The sequence below is a fragment of the Petromyzon marinus genome, chromosome 41 (assembly GCF_048934315.1).
Source record: "Petromyzon marinus isolate PM22_M1 ecotype Great Lakes invasive population chromosome 41, UKy_Petmar_22M1.pri1.0, whole genome shotgun sequence".
NCBI lineage: Eukaryota > Metazoa > Chordata > Hyperoartia > Petromyzontiformes > Petromyzontidae > Petromyzon > Petromyzon marinus.
The window spans coordinates 12,056,114-12,066,930 of NC_133707.1; the positions used below are offsets into that span (position 1 = coordinate 12,056,114).

General features: G+C 50.2%; 1 protein-coding gene across 5 annotated transcripts in view; it reads right to left on the reverse strand.

The window, feature by feature from the left end:
• LOC116950888 (complement C1q and tumor necrosis factor-related protein 9-like) overlaps positions 1–10,039 on the reverse strand; it is a 16,842-nt gene extending 6,803 nt beyond the window's left edge. The window contains exons 1-2 of one of the 5 annotated variants that reach the window (XM_032969027.2): positions 9,897–10,039; positions 4,114–4,237 (exon numbers count right to left, since the gene is read on the reverse strand). Coding sequence is in view for 1 of the 5 variants with exons in the window: in XM_076073399.1 (XP_075929514.1) it covers positions 3,544–3,774 (231 nt within the window). In the remaining 4 variants the exon portion in view is untranslated. Of the gene's footprint in view, positions 1–3,543; positions 3,790–4,087; positions 5,109–9,896 lie in introns of those variants that run through there. The other 4 variants (XM_076073401.1, XM_032969029.2, XM_076073400.1 and 1 more) reach the window with 4 other exon arrangements.
• Between the last annotated feature and the right edge of the window lie 778 nt (positions 10,040–10,817).

The following is a 10,817-nucleotide window of genomic DNA, read 5'->3' on the forward strand; positions in this document are numbered from 1 at the left end:
GTCTGGATCGAACTCACGACCTGCTGTACACCAGGCGAGATAGTGGGTCTGGATCGAACTCACGACCTGCTGTACACCAGGCGAGATAGTTAACATCTCCTAGCCACGTGATGATGATGAGAGAGAGAGAGACACGCAAACTCCAAATATACAAGCGTCAGGGTTTGGGTCGAACTCACGACCTCCTGTACACCAGGCGAGATAGTTAACATCTCCTAGCCACCGTGATGATGATGACAGAGAGAGAGAGAGACACGCAAACTCCAAATATACAAGCGTCAGGGTTTGGATCGAACTCACGACCTCCTGTATACCAGGCGAGATAGTTAAACGTCTCCTAGCCACCGTGATGATGATGAGAGAGAGAGAGACACAAACTCCAAATATACAAGCGTCAGGGTTTGGATCGAACTCACGACCTCCTGTACACCAGGCGAGATAGTTAACATCTCCTAGCCACCGTGATGATGATGAGAGAGAGAGACACGCAAACTCCAAATATACAAGCGTCAGGGTCTGGATCGTACTCACGACCTCTGCATACCAGGCGAGATAGTTAACATCTCCTAGCCACCGTGATGATGAGAGAGAGAGAGACACGTAAACTCCAAATATAGAGGCGTTAGGGTCTGGATAGAACTCACGACCTGCTGTACACTAGGCGAGATAGTTAACATCTCCTAGCCACCGTGATGATGATGAGAGAGAAAGAGAGACACGCAAACTCCAAATATACAAGCGTCAGGGTTTGTATCGAACTCACGACCTCCTGTACACCAGGCGAGATAGTTAAACGTCTCCTAGCCACCGTGATGATGATGACAGAGAGAGAGAGAGAGACACGCAAACTCCAAATATACAAGCGTCAGGGTTTGGATCAAACTCACGACCTCCTGTATACCAGGCGAGATAGTTAACGTCTCCTAGCCACCGTGATGATGATGAGAGAGAGGGAGAGAGACACGCAAACTCCAAATATAGACGCGTCAGGGTCTGTATCGAACTCACGACCTCCTGTACACCAGGCGAGATAGTTAACATCTCCTAGCCACCGTGATGATGATGAGAGAGAGAGACGCGCAAAATCCAAATATGGAGGCGTCAGGGTCTGGATCGAACTCACGAACTCGTGTACACCAGGCGAGATAGTGAACATCTCCTAGCCACCGTGATGATGATGAGAGAGAGACACACGCAAACTACAAATATAGAGGCGTCAGGGTCTGGATCGAACTCACCACCTGCTGTACACCAGGCGAGATAGTGGGTCTGGATCGAACTCACGACCTGCTGTACACCAGGCGAGATAGTTAACATCTCCTAGCCACCGTGATGATGATGAGAGAGAGACAGACATGCAAACTCCAAATATACAAGCGTCAGGGTTTGGAAGGAACTCACGACCTCCTGTACACCAGGCGAGATAGTTAACATCTCCTAGCCACCGTGATGATGATGAGAGAGAGAGAGAGACACGCAAACTCCAAATATACAAGCGTCACGGTCTGAATCGAACTCACGACCTCCTGTACACCAGGCGAGATAGTTAACATCTCCTAGCCACCGTGATGATGATGAGAGAGAGAGAGACACGCAAACTCCAAATATACAAGCGTCAGGGTTTGTATCGAACTCACGACCTCCTGTACACCAGGCGAGATAGTTAAACGTCTCCTAGCCACCGTGATGATGATGAGAGAGAGAGAGAGAGACGCAAACTCCAAATATACAAGCGTCAGGGTTTGGATGGAACTCACGACCTCCTGTACACCAGGCGAGATAGTTAACATCTCCTAGCCACCGTGATGATGATGAGAGAGACACGCAAACTCCAAATATACAAGCGTCAGGGTCTGAATCGAACTCACGACCCCCTTTAGACCAGGCGAGATAGTTAATATCTCCTAGCCACCGTGATGATGATGACAGAGAGAGAGAGAGACACGCAAACTCCAAATATACAAGCGTCAGGGTTTGGATCAAACTCACGACCTCCTGTATACCAGGCGAGATAGTTAACGTCTCCTAGCCACCGTGATGATTATGAGAGAGAGGGAGAGAGACACGCAAACTCCAAATATAGACGCGTCAGGGTCTGGATCGAACTCACGACCTCCTGTATAACAGGCGAGATAGTTAACATCTCCTAGCCACCGTGATGATGATGAGACATGCAAACTCCAAATATGGAGGCGTCAGGATCTGGATCGAACTCACGACCTCCTGTACACCAGGCAAGATAGTGAACATCTCCTAGCCACCGTGATGATGATGAGAGAGAGAGACACGCAAACTCCAAATATAGAGGCGTCAGGGTCTGGATCGAACTCACGACCTCCTGTATACCAGGCGAGATAGTTAACATCTCCTAGCCACCGTGATGATGATGAGAGAGAGAGACACGCAAAATCCAAATATGGAGGCGTCAGGGTCTGGATCGAACTCACGAACTCGTGTACACCAGGCGAGATAGTGAACATCTCCTAGCCACCGTGATGATGATGAGAGAGAGACACACGCAAACTCCAAATATAGAGGCGTCAGGGTCTGGATCGAACTCACCACCTGCTGTACACCAGGCGAGATAGTGGGTCTGAATCGAACTCACGACCTGCTGTACACCAGGCGAGATAGTTAACATCTCCTAGCCACCGTGATGATGATGAGAGAGAGAGAGAGACATGCCAACTCCAAATATACAAGCGTCAGGGTTGGGAAGGAACTCACGACCTCCTGTACACCAGGCGAGATAGTTAACATCTCCTAGCCACCGTGATGATGATGAGAGAGAGAGAGACACGCAAACTCCAAATATACAAGCGTCACGGTCTGAATCGAACTCACGACCTCCTGTACACCAGGCGAGATAGTTAACATCTCCTAGCCACCGTGATGATGATGAGAGAGAGAGAGAGACACGCAAACTCCAAATATACAAGCGTCAGGATTTGGATCGAACTCACGACCTCCTGTAAACCAGGCGAGATAGTTAACGTCTCCTAGCCACCGTGATGATGATGAGAGATAGGGAGAGAGACACGCAAACTCCAAATATAGAGGCGTCAGCGTCTGGATCGAACTCACGACCTCCTGTACACCAGGCGAGATAGTTAACATTTCCTAGCCACCGTGATGATGATGAGAGAGAGAGAGACACGCAAATTCCAAATATAGAGGCGTCAGGGTCTGGATCGAACTCACGACCTGCTGTACACCAGGCGAGATAGTTAACATCTCCTAGCCACCGTGATGTTGCCAAACATTATCACTACTGTGTCCTGCGCCTCCGATTAACACTGTTGGCTACGTACGGTACGAAAGAAGTTCAATATCCATCATGACCGCCGTGTTATTATGCCCCTGTGTTATTATGACCCCCTTGTTATTGTAGTGAGTTAAACTTAGTCGCCAACGTACTCTTTGGAGGCAACACATTTATTAATACCAACACAAGGGGTAACTACCCCTTAACAAGATATCAACCTATGGTGGTGGACCACCAGGCTAACTGCACTAATTACACAGTAACTAGCTACAACAGACCGGACCACAGCTTGGGTCCCGGTTCATGTGTTGGTGGCTCTGTAGGACGTAGAACGTAGATTCTTCAGGATGAACAACAGCAGCCGGTCCCTCTCGTGGACCCGGCTTATATCCTCTGCCCTTATCCACGACCACCTTCTGGAATCCTCGAGCAGGATCTAGGCCCTGACACGTGACCACCCCCAGCCCCCACTTGGGGGCCCTGTGTAGACTTAACCGGTCAAGTGTCATCTACGGTCAACCAGAGTGCCATGGCCTATAGTAACCCCATTCCCGTGGCCGGCACTCTCACATCCTATGCTATAGGGGTCGGCACTGCACGCAGAGCGTGGCGCCATCCAGCACTGTCAGCAATCACCCAGCCCCTCTAGGGCCGGTACTGCACTCACATCAATGTGGTGTTCGCAATGTCATTAGAACGCACGCCGTGCCTCTCTCGGGCCGGCATTACACGGTGACATTCGCGATGTCACTACATTATTAAAACCTCGTGTCAACACGATCCCCGTGTTATCACGACCCCCGTGCGAGCCCCGCCGTGCACCTGTGTCCGCGTCTCGTGTATCTCACCGACGACGTTGCCGTGTCGTGGGTCCCCGATGAGCAGTGCCGCCCCGAGATGGGGGATCCCGTTTTATATGCGAGCTGGCAGCGCGTGAGACGTGGGCGCAGGAGGCGAATCTACGGCGGCGTGCTGTGGGTGGGTGGGGGGCAGTGGGCAAAGCGGCAGCAGGAGGTGGGCTGTCGCTCAGCAAGCCAACCTCACAACGGGTTGTGTCCTGCAGCTGGAGCGCAATCAGCAGCAGCATCCACGTTTCATCCGCTGCTGGATAAAATGTCTCCTTAAGCCGTCGCCATCTGTCACGGCCCCGCGATACAACAACATCCTGGACATCAGTGGAAAAGAGTTTCATTGCTCATCAGATTCCTTAAGTATACGTAAATATTCTGATTCTGAACAACCGATCTGAGCACCTGGACAAGAGCCGATGTGGTCGCTCCTAGCGGTGGACGTCTTCCTGTGCCTGCTTCCCGCCCCCCTCCACTTGTCTACCGCTCCGTGGCACAAAATCAGAATTTTTATTTGGAGTGAAGGAATCCAATGAGTTATGTCGCTCTTTTCCCACAGATGTTCGTCTTATTCGCGCTCCTCTTCTGCCTCCTGCACTGTTGGCGCTCCTCTTATTTGTCGTTGAAAATGACACTCACTGTCGTCAGGTCCCCTGCTGGCTGTGAACTTTCTCGCTCCTGCCAGCGGTGCCGCATTCACTCCGCCGTCCTCTCTCAGCAGTTAGCCCCTCTCACCTGCGGCTCGCACTCCCGTCCACCGTCATCGCTGCGCAGCGAATTTCGGCCTCGTTCAGAAGTGGGCCGGTCCAGTGCTTTCGTACGCACCAGCTGGTGACTGCGCCTCCACCGATTGCATTGGTGTCGCCTCGTGAGCTTAAGTCACCTTCAGCACGTGTTTACTTGAGAGCCTTAACGTTATCTGAGCAACACTGATTCATGGTTAGTTTCTCTTGGGTTAGAGTGTATATATGTATGTTGAACTTCTTTCGCACTAAAAAACTAAACACTAAAAACAGTTCTAAAAGAATGAGTTTTCAATCTAGTTTTAATAGTGCATCGTTCCAGTGGCTTCCTAATATCGGAAGGAAGAGCGTTCCAGACGGCCTGCAGGAGCGCATCTGAAAGTGCGCGATGCAGTGACCGTCTTTGTTTGATGGCCATCCACAAGCTGCTGCTGCGAGGATGACCGGAGTTCGTGTGATAGTTGAGTCGGTATTATCTCAGTGGTTTTAGTATATCCCTCCACCACCCGAAAAAAGCAATCCAATCAAGTTGTCACATGGGAGAAAATGTGCCATTGGATTTGGTTATTCGGCTAATTTGTGGATTGTTGCAAAGCAAGCAAATTGTTGAAAACTGACGATGCTGAATGTAATCTCCAGCGAAACGTCGACGAACGTCACGATGTTGCTTGGACTTTTCAACATTCCTCCTCCTCCAGCTTAACTAATAAACCAAATCAATTGGCATATTTGACCCATGACATGACAACCTAATTGATTGGCTTTGTCGGGGGTTATAGTTAAGACATTGATATTATACACACTACACGACAATTTAACCCAAAATCAATTAGTAAAAAATCATATTGCCCGTAGATGCCCACGTATAATACTGAACATATTTATCTCAATTGCCATTGAAACCCTAAACTCTTTGGCCCAGATTAATGCGGGGTTTGACGTTGTCCTGCTTTTGTAAAATTCCGCCAGAGCGATTGCCAATCTGAACACTTTTGTAATTTTTTCTGCACGAGATTCCCAGAGCCAAGGGCACGGCTAGGCCACAACAACCTGGGCTGTGGGGAGCAAAACGCGCATCGGGTTATTGCGCTTGCCTGGCTAATAAATAAACCACAAACAAGCGGCGGCCAAGGGCACAACTTAGGAAGCTCAATCATTGTGCAACCTCTACATGTGAGTTCTAGGAAACATACACACCGGGGCTTGCAATGTGCGTAACCTTTATTGTTAACTGCGAGAATGTTTGCGAATTAAAAAAAGACACATTTGCAGAAAGTGCGTTGAAAGTCAGGCGGGCGCGGTGACACGAGACCAGGCGAGTGGTGAAGAACAGCAGCAGCAGCAACGCTGCGCGCGGGCCGGATCCCTGGGCGTGTGCCTCGCCGGGCGTCCTGGCGAGGAGAGGCGGGAGTCGCGTGAGAACCGACACCAACAAAACAACTCCGCTCCGTGCTGGTGCGGCCAAGGTCACCCATCGGTCCCTGGAGGCACCGGAGCTGGAGACTCCGTGGGTAGAAGGTCACGTTGGGCAGCTATATTAATTAGCGGCAAAATAAGAAGGCCCATTATAATGGGCCGCCTTATTTGTGACGCCCAGGACAAATTGTCCCTGTTTGCCCAACCCTTCCCCCCACCACCACCTCTGCAGGGCCCTGGCAGTGGGTGCCCATGCTCCCATTATCCTCGCTGTAGCCACTGGCGCGCATCTCCCTATTGGGGCACGTCTCGCTATGGGGCACGTCTCGCTATGGGGCACGTCTCGCTTTTCCCCGCACCTCCGATTAGCACGGGAGGCTACATACGGTGGGAAATAAGTTCAACATACATACGGTACATGCGTGACACAGCGGTGCAACTGGTTTAATTTTGAACAACCGCAGGCAGTTCTGCCCTCCCACGAGAGGTTGTATCTGCGTCACCAGTGTGGCCACCACACCGGCGCTCGCCAGACGGCGAGTAGCCTCTGTGCAGGTTTAGTCCAGAGCAGTGTTCATCAGCATGGCCTCTGCCCTCTGGGGCTGACACGGTCCTGGTGGGATGGGCCCAGATCACTTGTGCAGGACAACCTGCCGGATTTCCGGCTAACGTTTGGAATTCCGCAAAAACGTGGAAACAAATTATAAATTTAATTGGGTCCAATATCCCTTCCCTCTCAATCGGTCGTTCATAACAAGGTAGATATCTACTCGGAAAATTTCAGTGCAGTTGTTTCTATTAGCGTGACCTGATGTTTACATCCTGCTATTGATTGCAGGCGTTCGGGGAGAGTCATTGCCTTTAGTTGTGATACTGTTTTTTGGGTTCCATCGAATATATGTAAAAGTGTCGTAAACCCACCTACACCCGACACAGCCAATTTTCAAGGTTTGTCAAGTGAACAAAGCGTGCCAATTAGTTACTACTTCAGCACACCGGTGTGTTGGAGACCAAACCCACAACATTTACAATTTGAGTTAACGACATTTCGCTGGTGATTACAACAACAGCATATCAGGCGATTGCCATAATTACACGCTGAAGTAACTCATTGGCACGTTTGGTCCACGTGACAAACCTTACTAATTGACATTTACGCGGTCTAAGCAAAACAACTTTATCATTAACAATATTGTTCGAGATAGCCTACGTGTTAAATTGCCAGCAGGTCTATGCCTCTGTTTACAGGGACTTGTTTTGGTATGGCTCGCTACTTTGGCAGTCTTACTGTGACCCAGAACAGCCTGGCGTAAGAAACTCGGGGCATGATTCTCGTAGAGTTTGTTCAACGGTTTTGTCACATCCCGCATTCTCTACCCACTGCCGGCTGAATATTGACCCATGCTGTTGCCATCCAACATAGAAACAACATAGCCAGACACTACAGTGGTATTTTACACTCAAGTCGAAGGTCAAAGTGATGTTCTGCTCAAATGAGCAATGAGGCGGTGCTCATCATATATTTATAGCCTCGACCAGTGGTGGCAATTCCACATTCCTATGACGGGGTGAATCTCTCCAACGGAAAACTAGTGTTGCCTTACCAACAAAGTGGTACTTATTTTTTGACCACAAAGGGATGATCGGCTGAGTCAACCCCCAACCAGGATTTGAACTCACAACCTTTTGCTTGCGAGCCACTTACCCAGTAAAATAAAAAAAAGATTCAAGCAAAGTCACCGGATCCTTGTAAATAAGTAACTATCTATTTCCATGTCCTTGCTTAAGAAATGTTTAATGTGCCGGATTCTGGTTACGGGTTATTGCCGTTTGCATGACCAATTTTTTTTTAGTAATGTGTTTATTGAAACCGCAACCGCGAACATGACAGAGGGCAAATAAACACAGATCCATGGGCCGTACCCTCTGGGTATTGAAGAGTATTTGGCTGATACAAATTTGCACGTGATAATCCACTTCGTTTTGCTATCGTTTGTGAGCAGGTCGCTTCTGAAAAATGACTAATAGCTAAGTAGGCTTTACCTGGCAAAATAAAAATCGCATATTTATTTTTCGTGATTTGCTTACCTTTCCTAGACTTTGTACTTCTATAGTTGTTTGTATTGTTTGTTGTTGCAACTTTCTCACTCGTCCCGACTGGACATCTATGAAAAAGAGATGAATAGCTTATCGGATTTCTCCAGGATAAATAAAGATTCTGATGAGTGATGCTGATTTATTCTCCCCCTAATGGGGACCGATTATGGTTAATTGGGTTATTTTATATGTATGTTGAACTTCTTTCGCACCGTATGTAGCCAACTGTGCTAATTAGAGGTCTGGTAAGGTGAGGTTAGGGGTCGGGAGAAAAAAAGGGGGCGGGGGTGAGGGTGTTTTGCATGACCACTCTTGTGCAAAAATTATTCAGTACAGTATCCCTGAGGTTAGCTTGATTATGTTCATAGCACGCCTGCAATTCACTAAGTGCCGTGCAGAATAGTCATTATCTGAAATGTCACTTCTAACATGTTTTCCCTTTTCAGACCATACCACAAAGTATAGTTGACAAACGCGTTGAGCGAAGACCGCAGTCATAGTCTTAATCTGTAGACTATGAAAACGCATCAGACTCGGTGACAATTTATGCAGTTGTTGAAGCCCTCACAAACCGAGGTCTCAAGAAAAACACACGTAGTTAGAGACGTAATAAGAAACCACTGACAAAACAAATGAAACTGCTGCAGTGAGACTGCATGTGTGGGGGGCGAACGTCCCCCGCCATCACTGAATTGTCGGGGCCGTTGCCCACCGGACTCCCCCGTTCCATTCATACCGCTACCCCCCGGTTGCTCTGTGGGGTTCGGGCTAGCGACCTCCCCTGCCTCGCCCTCCTGTGCTGCTGACCGCGTCAGCGTGTTTCAACCGATGGGTAGGGCGCGGCGCTTTACGCTCGTGGCGCGCTGCGTGGTTGGGAGGCGGCGAGCCGCGGTGAGCGCGCTTGCCAGCAAAAACTCCGTCCCGCACGGGAATAAACAGGTGCGGCGCGCCGCCGTGGGATTCCCTCCCACCCACGCTCCACGCGCTTAAGCAAAAACAAACACGCCGCGATTACTTTGCTCCGATTTAACGGGCCGTTTACACAGCTGCGTATTCGCGCACGCCAGGCGCTTAATTCGCTACCTCGCTATTAGACAATCGTGCAGGTGCGCGAACGCCACCCCGTCACACAGGCACGCGAGCGTTAAGCGCTACTGTAGGCGATTGCGCAGGTACGCGAGCGCTGGACACCACCGAAAATAGTCGTGTAGGCACGCGCGCGCTGAACAATACTGTAAACGTTCGTACAGGTACGGACACCAAGCACGCTCTACTCCCTTATTCGCCGCAAACAGCCGCGTATGTGCGTGAACACAAAACACTCTCCACCCTCCTCTTCACCCTCCAAAGGACCACACGACACAGTTTATTCCCCTACCAGTTATTTTATTTACCGCGAGCGACCCGTTAAGCTACGCGTAATTGTGTGTGTCCGTGGATGTCCGCCTATTCCCCTTGGGATCCTAGACTGTATTTCCTCTGCCTATCGCTCTGCTTTCTACCCTCGATCAAATAGCCCAAACTTACCTCTCTCTCTTACTCACGCGTACTTCCACTCTGTTGCGCTGGAAGCTGTAGAAAAGCGATCCATAGAGGGTTGAGCCTGGCTGCGCTGAAGTTCGTCACGTGGACGTCTCGAATGGCTGACTCCCCTCCTGCGTGGACCGCGATGCTTTTTGAAGAAGACTGTCCCTTGCTACGCTAAGCCTCCGTATTTTATACACCCTAAAGGCATTCCGTTGCTCTGGCGCCTGCCCACCCGTGCTCCTTCATATTCAGATCTGTAATATTACTTATGACAAAGGCGTACCGTGGTTCCCACGCTCCGTACCGCCCTGTCCATTCAGAGGCTGAGTTATTTTCGTCCTTTTTCACATGCTGATCCGTGACCTTTTCTAGAACAAAAGACATTCAGATGCTTCTGCCCCGCGCCGCCCTGTCTATGCAGAGGCCTGAATGCTCCTATCATTCAGTTCCTAATTCCATCTATAACAACAGGCATTCAGTTCTTAATTCCATCTATAACCACAGGCATCTCGCGGTCCCCACGCCCCGTGCCGTGTGTGTGCGGTTTCGCTCGCGGTGGCACAACGGCCTCCGCCGTGACCACGCAATTTCCCGGCCGCGGGAAACCATGAAGCTTGATCCCATTAGGGGCTTCTGGATAAAAACCCGTCGGCCAGGTGACCTTCCTTTCCAGCCCTAAGTGGGGTGTGTGTGTGTATACATGTGGGGGGGCGAGGGGCGCGCCGCGTCGGCGTCGTCACTCCCCGGTGGCGGTGTCACGGTGGTGAATACGGCCCCCGACAGAGCTGCTCCGCCGCGGTGGTACCGCAACATGAAGTCCCACGATGCACGTTGAACAGGAAGTCGTCACAGCTGCTCACAGCGACACAGGAAGATCGTTTCCCGCTGCTCACAGCGACACAGGAAGATCGTTTCCCGCTG